We start from the raw sequence: 15,099 nt of genomic DNA, 5'->3' as shown, positions 1-15,099 counted from the left end.
GCTGAAAGCAACACGGCAAAATAGCAGGCTGTACAGTGGAGGGCATACTCCAGCTATCATCCAAGTTGAAACATACACACGCTAAAACGTGACCACTTGGCATGCCCTTTTCTGTGAGAGACACAGAGCTGTCACTGTACATTTCCATACATATTCAAATTCCCAACAGAAATGGAGAGCAATATACTACCAAGAACATCCGTCATACATACAGGCATTGGTGGCATTGACGAACATGTGTACAGGAACGTGAAGAAGGAGGGCAGTAAAACAGTTCTTTAAAATTTACAGTCAAAAAGTATCTCTCCCCGGCCGGGAATTGAACCCGGGTCTCCCGCGTGACAGGCGGGGATACTGACCACTATACTACCGAGGATTGGCTGAAAGCAACACGGCAAAATAGCAGGCTGTACAGTGGAGGGCATACTCCAGCTATCATCCAAGTTGAAACATACACACGCTAAAACGTGACCACTTGGCATGCCCTTTTCTGTGAGAGACACAGAGCTGTCACTGTACATTTCCATACATATTCAAATTCCCAACAGAAATGGAGAGCAATATACTACCAAGAACATCCGTCATACATACAGGCATTGGTGGCATTGACGAACATGTGTACAGGAACGTGAAGAAGGAGGGCAGTAAAACAGTTCTTTTAAAAATTTACAGTCAAAAAAGTATCTCTCCCCGGCCGGGAATTGAACCCGGGTCTCCCGCGTGACAGGCGGGGATACTGACCACTATACTACCGAGGATTGGCTGAAAGCAACACGGCAAAATAGCAGGCTGTACAGTGGAGGGCATACTCCAGCTATCATCCAAGTTGAAACATACACACGCTAAAACGTGACCACTTGGCATGCCCTTTTCTGTGAGAGACACAGAGCTGTCACTGTACATTTCCATACATATTCAAATTCCCAACAGAAATGGAGAGCAATATACTACCAAGAACATCCGTCATACATACAGGCATTGGTGGCATTGACGAACATGTGTACAGGAACGTGAAGAAGGAGGGCAGTAAAACAGTTCTTTTAAAATTTACAGTCAAAAAGTATCTCTCCCCGGCCGGGAATTGAACCCGGGTCTCCCGCGTGACAGGCGGGGATACTGACCACTATACTACCGAGGATTGGCTGAAAGCAACACGGCAAAATAGCAGGCTGTACAGTGGAGGGCATACTCCAGCTATCATCCAAGTTGAAACATACACACGCTAAAACGTGACCACTTGGCATGCCCTTTTCTGTGAGAGACACAGAGCTGTCACTGTACATTTCCATACATATTCAAATTCCCAACAGAAATGGAGAGCAATATACTACCAAGAACATCCGTCATACATACAGGCATTGGTGGCATTGACGAACATGTGTACAGGAACGTGAAGAAGGAGGGCAGTAAAACAGTTCTTTTAAAAATTTACAGTCAAAAAAGTATCTCTCCCCGGCCGGGAATTGAACCCGGGTCTCCCGCGTGACAGGCGGGGATACTGACCACTATACTACCGAGGATTGGCTGAAAGCAACACGGCAAAATAGCAGGCTGTACAGTGGAGGGCATACTCCAGCTATCATCCAAGTTGAAACATACACACGCTAAAACGTGACCACTTGGCATGCCCTTTTCTGTGAGAGACACAGAGCTGTCACTGTACATTTCCATACATATTCAAATTCCCAACAGAAATGGAGAGCAATATACTACCAAGAACATCCGTCATACATACAGGCATTGGTGGCATTGACGAACATGTGTACAGGAACGTGAAGAAGGAGGGCAGTAAAACAGTTCTTTTAAAATTTACAGTCAAAAAGTATCTCTCCCCGGCCGGGAATTGAACCCAGGTCTCCCGCGTGACAGGCGGGGATACTGACCACTATACTACCGAGGATTGGCTGAAAGCAACACGGCAAAATAGCAGGCTGTACAGTGGAGGGCATACTCCAGCTATCATCCAAGTTGAAACATACACACGCTAAAACGTGACCACTTGGCATGCCCTTTTCTGTGAGAGACACAGAGCTGTCACTGTACATTTCCATACATATTCAAATTCCCAACAGAAATGGAGAGCAATATACTACCAAGAACATCCGTCATACATACAGGCATTGGTGGCATTGACGAACATGTGTACAGGAACGTGAAGAAGGAGGGCAGTAAAACAGTTCTTTTAAAATTTACAGTCAAAAGTATCTCTCCCCGGCCGGGAATTGAACCCGGGTCTCCCGCGTGACAGGCGGGGATACTGACCACTATACTACCGAGGATTGGCTGAAAGCAACACGGCAAAATAGCAGGCTGTACAGTGGAGGGCATACTCCAGCTATCATCCAAGTTGAAACATACACACGCTAAAACGTGACCACTTGGCATGCCCTTTTCTGTGAGAGACACAGAGCTGTCACTGTACATTTCCATACATATTCAAATTCCCAACAGAAATGGAGAGCAATATACTACCAAGAACATCCGTCATACATACAGGCATTGGTGGCATTGACGAACATGTGTACAGGAACGTGAAGAAGGAGGGCAGTAAAACAGTTCTTTTAAAAATTTACAGTCAAAAAGTATCTCTCCCCGGCCGGGAATTGAACCCGGGTCTCCCGCGTGACAGGCGGGGATACTGACCACTATACTACCGAGGATTGGCTGAAAGCAACACGGCAAAATAGCAGGCTGTACAGTGGAGGGCATACTCCAGCTATCATCCAAGTTGAAACATACACACGCTAAAACGTGACCACTTGGCATGCCCTTTTCTGTGAGAGACACAGAGCTGTCACTGTACATTTCCATACATATTCAAATTCCCAACAGAAATGGAGAGCAATATACTACCAAGAACATCCGTCATACATACAGGCATTGGTGGCATTGACGAACATGTGTACAGGAACGTGAAGAAGGAGGGCAGTAAAACAGTTCTTTTAAAATTTACAGTCAAAAAGTATCTCTCCCCGGCCGGGAATTGAACCCGGGTCTCCCGCGTGACAGGCGGGGATACTGACCACTATACTACCGAGGATTGGCTGAAAGCAACACGGCAAAATAGCAGGCTGTACAGTGGAGGGCATACTCCAGCTATCATCCAAGTTGAAACATACACACGCTAAAACGTGACCACTTGGCATGCCCTTTTCTGTGAGAGACACAGAGCTGTCACTGTACATTTCCATACATATTCAAATTCCCAACAGAAATGGAGAGCAATATACTACCAAGAACATCCGTCATACATACAGGCATTGGTGGCATTGACGAACATGTGTACAGGAACGTGAAGAAGGAGGGCAGTAAAACAGTTCTTTTAAAATTTACAGTCAAAAAGTATCTCTCCCCGGCCGGGAATTGAACCCGGGTCTCCCGCGTGACAGGCGGGGATACTGACCACTATACTACCGAGGATTGGCTGAAAGCAACACGGCAAAATAGCAGGCTGTACAGTGGAGGGCATACTCCAGCTATCATCCAAGTTGAAACACACACGCTAAAACGTGACCACTTGGCATGCCCTTTTCTGTGAGAGACACAGAGCTGTCACTGTACATTTCCATACATATTCAAATTCCCAACAGAAATGGAGAGCAATATACTACCAAGAACATCCGTCATACATACAGGCATTGGTGGCATTGACGAACATGTGTACAGGAACGTGAAGAAGGAGGGCAGTAAAACAGTTCTTTAAAAATTTACAGTCAAAAAGTATCTCTCCCCGGCCGGGAATTGAACCCGGGTCTCCCGCGTGACAGGCGGGGATACTGACCACTATACTACCGAGGATTGGCTGAAAGCAACACGGCAAAATAGCAGGCTGTACAGTGGAGGGCATACTCCAGCTATCATCCAAGTTGAAACATACACACGCTAAAACGTGACCACTTGGCATGCCCTTTTCTGTGAGAGACACAGAGCTGTCACTGTACATTTCCATACATATTCAAATTCCCAACAGAAATGGAGAGCAATATACTACCAAGAACATCCGTCATACATACAGGCATTGGTGGCATTGACGAACATGTGTACAGGAACGTGAAGAAGGAGGGCAGTAAAACAGTTCTTTTAAAAATTTACAGTCAAAAAAAGTATCTCTCCCCGGCCGGGAATTGAACCCGGGTCTCCCGCGTGACAGGCGGGGATACTTTTTTTTTTTTTAAAACATTTATTCACATGATGAGATTATTACAGATGCAGACAGTGCTGACACTACCACCCAAAATTTAAAAGAGTTATCACAGAGTTTAGGTGGCAGCGACTAACAGTTCATTTCTAAAGGCAGGAAAGATATTCAATAGTTTTGTACAGTTTTATAACAATATGCATTTATGACTATACAACACATTTCAAGTGAAAACAGTTTTACTCCTTAGAAATATATACTTAACGGTGAAAAGCATCTTAATCTAACGGATCGTTTAGAACAACCTCATTTCCGTTCAACTCCATGTATGTGTTGGTCATAATGTATTTTTGAATGAAGATGTGTGATTGATTTACTTTCGAATATTTAAACAGCAAATATCTAAAATGGCGCCTTATCATAGTCTTGAATAATGCCCTCACATCAAATGAGATGGTGTTGTGACTTGTCATTATAACTCTCCTTTTAAATACAGACAGACGATATATTGACAATACAATATCTATGAATGGTTTACATGATAATTTCTTTTCTGGTAGGAATCCGAACAGTAACCAGAGTGACAGCTGTCCAAAGGTAAACCCTGAATCATGGCACACATCTGTCAACATTTCAATTACTATTGTTTGCAAGGAAGATAACTCTTTGCAATAGATGAAGAGATGTAAAATGTCTTCTGTTTCACTTAGACACACTGGGCAAACATCTGTGTTTGACAGTCCAATTTTCGAGAGTTTTTCATATGTAAAGACAATATTATGAGCAATTTTGAAATCTAACTCTACAGAATCTGATGATTTATCTGTTTGCCATACATTTAGCCAAATATCTTTCCAATTAATATCTAAGGCAATGTTATCCCACCAGCAGATAGCTACTGGTTCCTTGAAATATTTTTTCCTGAAAATTTCATAACAATATTTAGCTGTAAATACTTCAACAGATACATCCTGTTCAGCAATTGTGCAGATAATGTCCCTTGAGGGAAGTTTTTGCCAACAACAGATAAAATGATCCTTTTCCACTCTGACGGAAGCGCATATAAAATAATCCTATAACATTGTTGTATTGTACTTGTGTCTATCTCAGGTAAGGTGTCATGGACTATTTTCTCAATAATTTGTTCAGACATGAATTTGGGAATGACTTCCAAGCAAATATGTTTAATACAAATAATCCCACTTGAAATGAACGATTGAAACATGAGAGTTTTTCCATTAAATGTAATCAGTGGATTTTTAAACAGTGGTTGATTCATTATATCCATTATATTGCGAAGTAATGGTCTTTTTCCTTCATTAATTTCATTCCATGCAGCGAAAAGCTCAGCATAAAAAGGGCTTATATTCTGTAAGTAAGACTTATCATATTCAAGAGATAAGGCATGAACTCCCAAGTTCATTGTCAGGAGATGAGACATAAAATATTCCATGGTTTGTTTCCAAATACAGCTGAGCTGGCTATTGACGAAAGCTCTCAACAATTTTAGCCTCAATGCATATTTTTTTAAACGTAAGCTTGGAAGATTTAAACCTCCATCAACACAAACACCAATGCAAGTATCAAATGCTATTTTGGCAGTCTTATTGTGCCACAAAAACTTCCTAAACATCTGAGCAAATTTATTTTCAACCCACTGTGGAACAGGTATTACAGTAAACATATACCACAAGCGAGAGCTCATAAGTACATTTATTACAATGGCTCTGCCTTGTAAAGTCAGTTGTCTTCGAAGCCAAGAATTTAATAGCATTTGTATTTTTAGTATTTTCTTTTCCCAATTTAGTGTTTCACACAGTGTTTTATCCGTACCAAAGTAAATGCCTAGTATTTCTATACAATCTCTCTTAACTTTAACCGGGAGTTGGATTAAAAAATCACGAAACCTATTTTTGCCCAATAACAAAATTTCAGATTTTTCAATGTTGATTTTGGCACCCGTTGCCTGACAATATAGGTTGACTGTGCGAAAAGATTCAGCAGCAGAGCTCACATTTGAGACAGTGATTGTGGTGTCATCAGCATGTTGATAGATTAAAGATGAAATGTTTTTGATTTTGATACCTTGAATGAGAGGGTTGTGTTTTATCAACAAATTTAATGGTTCTGATATAAGAACAAATAACATCGAGCTCATCGGATCTCCCTGCCTTACTCCACGTGATAATTTGAAATATGGACTTAAATGTCCATTACACTTGACAGAACTTTTAATGTCTGTATATAAAATTTTTACCCAAGTTATAAAATGATCCCCAAAATTGAATTTCTGTAAAATATCTAACATGTAACTGTGTGAAACTCTGTCAAAAGCTTTCTCTTGATCTATTTTGATCAAAAACGCATCCTCATCTTCATGATCAACAATATCAACTATATCTCTCAAAGAATGTAAATTGTGCGCAATGTCTCTCCCAGGTACACAACATGTTTGTTCAGGGGAGATAATATCTGACAATACAGACTTTAGTCTTAATGACAATGTGCGTGATATTAATTTACAATCAACATTAATTAGTGAAATAGGTCTGTAACATTTTATATCCTTTTTATCACCTTTTTTTTTTATAGAACAAACTAATGACGCTAGCTTTCATAGAACGAGATAATTCCTTCTCTTCAAAAATACTCTTAGTGACATGATGAAAAAGAGGACATAAAATCTCCCAAAACCTCAGGTAAAATTCAACAGTCAGACCATCAGGACCTGGAGTTTTGTTACGTTTCATTCCTTTCAGTGCATCTGTCATTTGTTCTACAGAAATAGGAAGATCACAATATTCTTTCTGTTCATCATTGATAGATTTGTGTATCATATTTACAACTTCCTGTTCCTTATAATAATCAAGTGCTTCATTTGTGTATAACTTTTCATAGAAAGATTGTGCAGCGTTTACAATGTCTTCCGTCGTTCGCAACAATGTTCCATCTTCAGCAATGAGCTCTTTGATCGAGTTAGCTTGTTGCTTGGATTTTTCAAATTCAAAAATATGAAGTGCATCGATCTGACTCAAGAGTCAATTGTGCTTTTGATCTTAAAATAGCACCCTTGCAAGTAATATTGTCATAATCTTCCATTTTCTTTTCTAAATCACACAGTTGTGTAGATTCATAACCAGGTATAGTAGCTAATTTGTGATATTCATTTCGAAGTTTATTTTGAGTTTTGTAATAATCAGTCTTTGCCAACTTACTTCGTTTACTAGAATAATATTTTGAGAACTTTTTCATTTGATATTTCAAGTTGTCCCACCAGATGAGTGGTTCTGTTTCAAAAAGTGGACAAGTTTGAGCTTCCTCAACAATGCTATGAATTTTATAAAAAAATATACCATCTTCCAAAAGCTCATTATTAAAAATCCAAATTCCAGGACCTCTTTCGATATCACTCAAATCAAGTTTAAGTGACACAATGTTGTGATCACTTATCTTGCAGTATTTAATATAACAATTTATGGTATTGTTTAAAAGATGTCTAGACAAAAGAAAAAAATCAATTCTGGATTGTTTTAAAACACCATTTACACTTTGGATTCTGGAGAATTCCTTTTTATCATAATTTTTGTGTCTCCAAACGTCAACCATGCTATGCTGTTGAATGATAGAAGTCAGAGCATCACTGCTTTTAAGATTAAATGTTTTGTTGTTTATGCCCTTGTCCAACGTAGGATTTAGTATATCATTAAAATCTCCTCCCACAATCATATTATTTGGTTCTATCCACTTTTCCAGTTCTTTATAAAATGTTAACCTTTCATCGAGGCCATTAGGAGCATATACATTCAATAAGTAATATGTTTTACCATCCACATCAACTTCTGCTTTTAATAGTCTGCCCTCAGAATCTCTCGTTACCATGTTAATTTGGTATTGACAGTTTTGCGATACCAAAATAGCTACACCCCTGCGATTTACACTTGTTGAATTGCAAAATAAGATTTTTCCGGGGAACATATGTTTATAGTTATTGACAAAATTTTCATCCCAGAACGTCTCCTGTAGAAATGCTATGTCTACATGTGACGTGTTGATAAGTGCTAATACTTGTTCAAACTTTCTCACATCTCTTAGACCATTTACATTCCATGACCATATGTTCAACATGATGAGAAGTAATAAATACATATGAAGCATCAAGATTTGTTTTAACGTGATCTTTTTCCCTTTCTGGATTTTATCACATCCTTCTTTTTTTTCTAGGAGGCCTTCCCCACACATGAGCCTTAATAACATCCTCACTAGGTTTCAAGACATTCCATTTGCCTCTCACACTTCCTGGAGCACCATCTCCTCGATAAGGCTGTGCCAGAACATTGTGATTGTCTTCTGTGGGAACTACCATCACATCACGATCATCAACATGTATATAATTGTCATTTGTTTCATGCTCAACTAGTCTTATCATGTTTAACAGTGTGCTTGTGACATCGTCTATGATACTGTTATCACAAGGAGATACACGTTGTTTGGTATCACTCCTGCACTTACCAACATGAATGCTTCTATCAATTGTTTCTAGTAAAATGTCAAAGACAAAGTCATGTGTTTCTTTGTCCAACTGTGACACAGAAACATCTTCTACCAATTCTTCAATGTCCTGCTCAGTGGTTGTCACAATCCTTTCTTCCTCTTCTTCTTCTTCGCCTTCTTCTTCCAGCTCCTGAAGAACTGGCCACTTGGCTAGTGTCGCATCCGCCTCCATGTCACTCATGTCATCCTCATTTTCATAATCACCACCTTGACAATTATCATCATTTTCTTCAGACATATCATCATAGCCAAAGCAGTTGCAGTCCTTAGGTTTACGTTTGCACCTGTGGCATTTGGGAACACGGCAATTGTATTGAACATGTCCTGCGGATCCACAGTTTCTGCACACAATGTTCGGGCAGTTCCTTTTCTCATGCTGATCAGAAAGACAATGATGACATACTTTCACCTGATCATTATGGAGAACTCTGAAGAAGTCAAATCCTCCATGCGTTTTAAATTTAATGCTGTATGGAAGACTATGAATTCCTGTGGGAAACTTTACCTGTGTGTACCTGGTTCCATCTTCCCAGTTAGTACCAGGAATTTTTCGTCTGCGGATGGTGTCAACTTCATATACTCCAAACGAATGTAGAACTTCCGTTATTTCTCCATCTGTTGTGTAGCTGGGCAAGTTCATGAATGACACAACAACTTTGTCATTTACTAAAGGTGTGATATCATACACCTCATTGTTGACAATTAGCCCATCACCCAGTGATTTTACGAGCGAATTCTCCGCTAAGGTAATTTCATAATAATTGTGTCTTGGTGTGCAACAATAAACAGTGTTGTCCCCCAATTCAAGTTCAAGAGCATTGCATACGTCAAACGCTTTCGGGCGAACATGACTCCCAAACTGCACTCGAATAACGTTCTCTTTCTGATAGACACGAGGTCGGCCATTTTCCTTGTTTACCTGACTAGGGGGTGGCCTTTGCCCCCCAGCCTGGTGGCTCATAGTCTACTTTTTCAATAAACAAACGTTTCCGACTAACCATAAACCATAATGTACCATTTGTTCAAGAGATGAGACAGGAATCTTCACAACCGATGAAGTACTTACTGAAAATATCAGAGCACTGCAAATCACCGTGTTCACACCACCTCACCACCAGGGAGGTAAAACGTGACCACTTGGCATGCCCTTTTCTGTGAGAGACACAGAGCTGTCACTGTACATTTCCATACATATTCAAATTCCCAACAGAAATGGAGAGCAATATACTACCAAGAACATCCGTCATACATACAGGCATTGGTGGCATTGACGAACATGTGTACAGGAACGTGAAGAAGGAGGGCAGTAAAACAGTTCTTTTAAAACTTTACAGTCAAAAAGTATCTCTCCCCGGCCGGGAATTGAACCCGGGTCTCCCGCGTGACAGGCGGGGATACTGACCACTATACTACCGAGGATTGGCTGAAAGCAAGACGGCAAAATAGCAGGCTGTACAGTGGAGGGCATACTCCAGCTATCATCCAAGTTGAAACATACACACGCTAAAACGTGACCACTTGGCATGCCCTTTTCTGTGAGAGACACAGAGCTGTCACTGTACATTTCCATACATATTCAAATTCCCAACAGAAATGGAGAGCAATATACTACCAAGAACATCCGTCATACATACAGGCATTGGTGGCATTGACGAACATGTGTACAGGAACGTGAAGAAGGAGGGCAGTAAAACAGTTCTTTTAAAATTTACAGTCAAAAAGTATCTCTCCCGGCCGGGAATTGAACCCGGGTCTCCCGCGTGACAGGCGGGGATACTGACCACTATACTACCGAGGATTGGCTGAAAGCAACACGGCAAAATAGCAGGCTGTACAGTGGAGGGCATACTCCAGCTATCATCCAAGTTGAAACATACACACGCTAAAACGTGACCACTTGGCATGCCCTTTTCTGTGAGAGACACAGAGCTGTCACTGTACATTTCCATACATATTCAAATTCCCAACAGAAATGGAGAGCAATATACTACCAAGAACATCCGTCATACATACAGGCATTGGTGGCATTGACGAACATGTGTACAGGAACGTGAAGAAGGAGGGCAGTAAAACAGTTCTTTTAAAAATTTACAGTCAAAAAGTATCTCTCCCCGGCCGGGAATTGAACCCGGGTCCTCCCGCGTGACAGGCGGGGATACTGACCACTATACTACCGAGGATTGGCTGAAAGCAACACGGCAAAATAGCAGGCTGTACAGTGGAGGGCATACTCCAGCTATCATCCAAGTTGAAACATACACACGCTAAAACGTGACCACTTGGCATGCCCTTTTCTGTGAGAGACACAGAGCTGTCACTGTACATTTCCATACATATTCAAATTCCCAACAGAAATGGAGAGCAATATACTACCAAGAACATCCGTCATACATACAGGCATTGGTGGCATTGACGAACATGTGTACAGGAACGTGAAGAAGGAGGGCAGTAAAACAGTTCTTTTAAAAATTTACAGTCAAAAAGTATCTCTCCCCGGCCGGGAATTGAACCCGGGTCTCCCGCGTGACAGGCGGGGATACTGACCACTATACTACCGAGGATTGGCTGAAAGCAACACGGCAAAATAGCAGGCTGTACAGTGGAGGGCATACTCCAGCTATCATCCAAGTTGAAACATACACACGCTAAAACGTGACCACTTGGCATGCCCTTTTCTGTGAGAGACACAGAGCTGTCACTGTACATTTCCATACATATTCAAATTCCCAACAGAAATGGAGAGCAATATACTACCAAGAACATCCGTCATACATACAGGCATTGGTGGCATTGACGAACATGTGTACAGGAACGTGAAGAAGGAGGGCAGTAAAACAGTTCTTTTAAAATTTACAGTCAAAAAGTATCTCTCCCCGGCCGGGAATTGAACCCGGGTCTCCCGCGTGACAGGCGGGGATACTGACCACTATACTACCGAGGATTGGCTGAAAGCAACACGGCAAAATAGCAGGCTGTACAGTGGAGGGCATACTCCAGCTATCATCAAGTTGAAACATACACACGCTAAAACGTGACCACTTGGCATGCCCTTTTCTGTGAGAGACACAGAGCTGTCACTGTACATTTCCATACATATTCAAATTCCCAACAGAAATGGAGAGCAATATACTACCAAGAACATCCGTCATACATACAGGCATTGGTGGCATTGACGAACATGTGTACAGGAACGTGAAGAAGGAGGGCAGTAAAACAGTTCTTTTAAAATTTACAGTCAAAAAGTATCTCTCCCCGGCCGGGAATTGAACCCGGGTCTCCCGCGTGACAGGCGGGGATACTGACCACTATACTACCGAGGATTGGCTGAAAGCAACACGGCAAAATAGCAGGCTGTACAGTGGAGGGCATACTCCAGCTATCATCCAAGTTGAAACATACACACGCTAAAACGTGACCACTTGGCATGCCCTTTTCTGTGAGAGACACAGAGCTGTCACTGTACATTTCCATACATATTCAAATTCCCAACAGAAATGGAGAGCAATATACTACCAAGAACATCCGTCATACATACAGGCATTGGTGGCATTGACGAACATGTGTACAGGAACGTGAAGAAGGAGGGCAGTAAAACAGTTCTTTTAAAATTTACAGTCAAAAAGTATCTCTCCCCGGCCGGGAATTGAACCCGGGTCTCCCGCGTGACAGGCGGGGATACTGACCACTATACTACCGAGGATTGGCTGAAAGCAACACGGCAAAATAGCAGGCTGTACAGTGGAGGGCATACTCCAGCTATCATCCAAGTTGAAACATACACACGCTAAAACGTGACCACTTGGCATGCCCTTTTCTGTGAGAGACACAGAGCTGTCACTGTACATTTCCATACATATTCAAATTCCCAACAGAAATGGAGAGCAATATACTACCAAGAACATCCGTCATACATACAGGCATTGGTGGCATTGACGAACATGTGTACAGGAACGTGAAGAAGGAGGGCAGTAAAACAGTTCTTTTAAAATTTACAGTCAAAAAGTATCTCTCCCCGGCCGGGAATTGAACCCGGGTCTCCCGCGTGACAGGCGGGGATACTGACCACTATACTACCGAGGATTGGCTGAAAGCAACACGGCAAAATAGCAGGCTGTACAGTGGAGGGCATACTCCAGCTATCATCCAAGTTGAAACATACACACGCTAAAACGTGACCACTTGGCATGCCCTTTTCTGTGAGAGACACAGAGCTGTCACTGTACATTTCCATACATATTCAAATTCCCAACAGAAATGGAGAGCAATATACTACCAAGAACATCCGTCATACATACAGGCATTGGTGGCATTGACGAACATGTGTACAGGAACGTGAAGAAGGAGGGCAGTAAAACAGTTCTTTTAAAATTTACAGTCAAAAAGTATCTCTCCCCGGCCGGGAATTGAACCCGGGTCTCCCGCGTGACAGGCGGGGATACTGACCACTATACTACCGAGGATTGGCTGAAAGCAACACGGCAAAATAGCAGGCTGTACAGTGGAGGGCATACTCCAGCTATCATCAAGTTGAAACATACACACGCTAAAACGTGACCACTTGGCATGCCCTTTTCTGTGAGAGACACAGAGCTGTCACTGTACATTTCCATACATATTCAAATTCCCAACAGAAATGGAGAGCAATATACTACCAAGAACATCCGTCATACATACAGGCATTGGTGGCATTGACGAACATGTGTACAGGAACGTGAAGAAGGAGGGCAGTAAAACAGTTCTTTTAAAAATTTACAGTCAAAAAAAAGTATCTCTCCCCGGCCGGGAATTGAACCCGGGTCTCCCGCGTGACAGGCGGGGATACTGACCACTATACTACCGAGGATTGGCTGAAAGCAACACGGCAAAATAGCAGGCTGTACAGTGGAGGGCATACTCCAGCTATCATCCAAGTTGAAACATACACACGCTAAAACGTGACCACTTGGCATGCCCTTTTCTGTGAGAGACACAGAGCTGTCACTGTACATTTCCATACATATTCAAATTCCCAACAGAAATGGAGAGCAATATACTACCAAGAACATCCGTCATACATACAGGCATTGGTGGCATTGACGAACATGTGTACAGGAACGTGAAGAAGGAGGGCAGTAAAACAGTTCTTTTAAAATTTACAGTCAAAAAAGTATCTCTCCCCGGCCGGGAATTGAACCCGGGTCTCCCGCGTGACAGGCGGGGATACTGACCACTATACTACCGAGGATTGGCTGAAAGCAACACGGCAAAATAGCAGGCTGTACAGTGGAGGGCATACTCCAGCTATCATCCAAGTTGAAACATACACACGCTAAAACGTGACCACTAAATGGCATGCCCTTTTCTGTGAGAGACACAGAGCTGTCACTGTACATTTCCATACATATTCAAATTCCCAACAGAAATGGAGAGCAATATACTACCAAGAACATCCGTCATACATACAGGCATTGGTGGCATTGACGAACATGTGTACAGGAACGTGAAGAAGGAGGGCAGTAAAACAGTTCTTTTAAAATTTACAGTCAAAAAGTATCTCTCCCCGGCCGGGAATTGAACCCGGGTCTCCCGCGTGACAGGCGGGGATACTGACCACTATACTACCGAGGATTGGCTGAAAGCAACACGGCAAAATAGCAGGCTGTACAGTGGAGGGCATACTCCAGCTATCATCCAAGTTGAAACATACACACGCTAAAACGTGACCACTTGGCATGCCCTTTTCTGTGAGAGACACAGAGCTGTCACTGTACATTTCCATACATATTCAAATTCCCAACAGAAATGGAGAGCAATATACTACCAAGAACATCCGTCATACATACAGGCATTGGTGGCATTGACGAACATGTGTACAGGAACGTGAAGAAGGAGGGCAGTAAAACAGTTCTTTTAAAATTTACAGTCAAAAAGTATCTCTCCCCGGCCGGGAATTGAACCCGGGTCTCCCGCGTGACAGGCGGGGATACTGACCACTATACTACCGAGGATTGGCTGAAAGCAACACGGCAAAATAGCAGGCTGTACAGTGGAGGGCATACTCCAGCTATCATCCAAGTTGAAACATACACACGCTAAAACGTGACCACTTGGCATGCCCTTTTCTGTGAGAGACACAGAGCTGTCACTGTACATTTCCATACATATTCAAATTCCCAACAGAAATGGAGAGCAATATACTACCAAGAACATCCGTCATACATACAGGCATTGGTGGCATTGACGAACATGTGTACAGGAACGTGAAGAAGGAGGGCAGTAAAGGCAGTTCTTTTAAAATTTACAGTCAAAAAGTATCTCTCCCCGGCCGGGAATTGAACCTGGGTCTCCCGCGTGACAGGCGGGGATACTGACCACTATACTACCGAGGATTGGCTGAAAGCAACACGGCAAAATAGCAGGCTGTACAGTGG

The 15,099-nt window shown here is 42.2% G+C and overlaps 1 protein-coding gene and 24 non-coding genes across 25 annotated transcripts in view; all 25 read right to left on the bottom strand.

The window, feature by feature from the left end:
• Window positions 1-9,329, bottom strand: part of LOC124281998 (glycine receptor subunit alpha-2-like) — an 81,273-nt gene extending 71,944 nt beyond the window's left edge. The window contains exons 1-2 of the mRNA XM_046718003.1: window positions 9,205-9,329; window positions 8,648-8,973 (exon numbers count right to left, since the gene is read on the bottom strand). Of these exons, the coding sequence (XP_046573959.1) occupies window positions 8,648-8,973; window positions 9,205-9,329 (451 nt within the window). The remainder of the gene's footprint in view (window positions 1-8,647; window positions 8,974-9,204) is intronic.
• Trnad-guc lies at window positions 305-376 on the bottom strand. Its single transcript has one exon. It is a non-coding gene; the product is annotated as a tRNA-Asp (tRNA).
• Window positions 687-758, bottom strand: Trnad-guc. The gene has a single exon. It is a non-coding gene; the product is annotated as a tRNA-Asp (tRNA).
• Trnad-guc lies at window positions 1,067-1,138 on the bottom strand. Its single transcript has one exon. It is a non-coding gene; the product is annotated as a tRNA-Asp (tRNA).
• On the bottom strand, window positions 1,449-1,520 carry Trnad-guc. The gene has a single exon. It is a non-coding gene; the product is annotated as a tRNA-Asp (tRNA).
• On the bottom strand, window positions 1,829-1,900 carry Trnad-guc. The gene has a single exon. It is a non-coding gene; the product is annotated as a tRNA-Asp (tRNA).
• Trnad-guc lies at window positions 2,208-2,279 on the bottom strand. The gene has a single exon. It is a non-coding gene; the product is annotated as a tRNA-Asp (tRNA).
• Window positions 2,589-2,660, bottom strand: Trnad-guc. Its single transcript has one exon. It is a non-coding gene; the product is annotated as a tRNA-Asp (tRNA).
• Trnad-guc lies at window positions 2,969-3,040 on the bottom strand. Its single transcript has one exon. It is a non-coding gene; the product is annotated as a tRNA-Asp (tRNA).
• Trnad-guc lies at window positions 3,349-3,420 on the bottom strand. The gene has a single exon. It is a non-coding gene; the product is annotated as a tRNA-Asp (tRNA).
• On the bottom strand, window positions 3,727-3,798 carry Trnad-guc. The gene has a single exon. It is a non-coding gene; the product is annotated as a tRNA-Asp (tRNA).
• Window positions 9,330-10,036: 707 nt separating the features above from the next.
• Window positions 10,037-10,108, bottom strand: Trnad-guc. The gene has a single exon. It is a non-coding gene; the product is annotated as a tRNA-Asp (tRNA).
• Window positions 10,109-10,414: 306 nt separating this feature from the next.
• Window positions 10,415-10,487, bottom strand: Trnad-guc. Its single transcript has one exon. It is a non-coding gene; the product is annotated as a tRNA-Asp (tRNA).
• A 309-nt stretch (window positions 10,488-10,796) lies between these two features.
• On the bottom strand, window positions 10,797-10,869 carry Trnad-guc. Its single transcript has one exon. It is a non-coding gene; the product is annotated as a tRNA-Asp (tRNA).
• Window positions 10,870-11,178: 309 nt separating this feature from the next.
• Trnad-guc lies at window positions 11,179-11,250 on the bottom strand. The gene has a single exon. It is a non-coding gene; the product is annotated as a tRNA-Asp (tRNA).
• A 308-nt stretch (window positions 11,251-11,558) lies between these two features.
• On the bottom strand, window positions 11,559-11,630 carry Trnad-guc. Its single transcript has one exon. It is a non-coding gene; the product is annotated as a tRNA-Asp (tRNA).
• A 307-nt stretch (window positions 11,631-11,937) lies between these two features.
• Trnad-guc lies at window positions 11,938-12,009 on the bottom strand. The gene has a single exon. It is a non-coding gene; the product is annotated as a tRNA-Asp (tRNA).
• Window positions 12,010-12,317: 308 nt separating this feature from the next.
• On the bottom strand, window positions 12,318-12,389 carry Trnad-guc. Its single transcript has one exon. It is a non-coding gene; the product is annotated as a tRNA-Asp (tRNA).
• Window positions 12,390-12,697: 308 nt separating this feature from the next.
• Window positions 12,698-12,769, bottom strand: Trnad-guc. Its single transcript has one exon. It is a non-coding gene; the product is annotated as a tRNA-Asp (tRNA).
• A 308-nt stretch (window positions 12,770-13,077) lies between these two features.
• On the bottom strand, window positions 13,078-13,149 carry Trnad-guc. Its single transcript has one exon. It is a non-coding gene; the product is annotated as a tRNA-Asp (tRNA).
• Window positions 13,150-13,460: 311 nt separating this feature from the next.
• Window positions 13,461-13,532, bottom strand: Trnad-guc. The gene has a single exon. It is a non-coding gene; the product is annotated as a tRNA-Asp (tRNA).
• A 309-nt stretch (window positions 13,533-13,841) lies between these two features.
• Window positions 13,842-13,913, bottom strand: Trnad-guc. Its single transcript has one exon. It is a non-coding gene; the product is annotated as a tRNA-Asp (tRNA).
• A 311-nt stretch (window positions 13,914-14,224) lies between these two features.
• Trnad-guc lies at window positions 14,225-14,296 on the bottom strand. The gene has a single exon. It is a non-coding gene; the product is annotated as a tRNA-Asp (tRNA).
• A 308-nt stretch (window positions 14,297-14,604) lies between these two features.
• Trnad-guc lies at window positions 14,605-14,676 on the bottom strand. Its single transcript has one exon. It is a non-coding gene; the product is annotated as a tRNA-Asp (tRNA).
• Window positions 14,677-14,985: 309 nt separating this feature from the next.
• Window positions 14,986-15,057, bottom strand: Trnad-guc. Its single transcript has one exon. It is a non-coding gene; the product is annotated as a tRNA-Asp (tRNA).
• Window positions 15,058-15,099: the final 42 nt, after the last annotated feature.

This window comes from Haliotis rubra, unplaced genomic scaffold (genome assembly GCF_003918875.1).
Source record: "Haliotis rubra isolate DU_JTF1 unplaced genomic scaffold, ASM391887v1 Scf291, whole genome shotgun sequence".
Lineage (NCBI taxonomy): Eukaryota > Metazoa > Mollusca > Gastropoda > Lepetellida > Haliotidae > Haliotis > Haliotis rubra.
The sequence above is the reverse complement of the archived record's forward strand: the minus strand, read 5'-3'. Positions and strand labels throughout refer to the sequence as shown.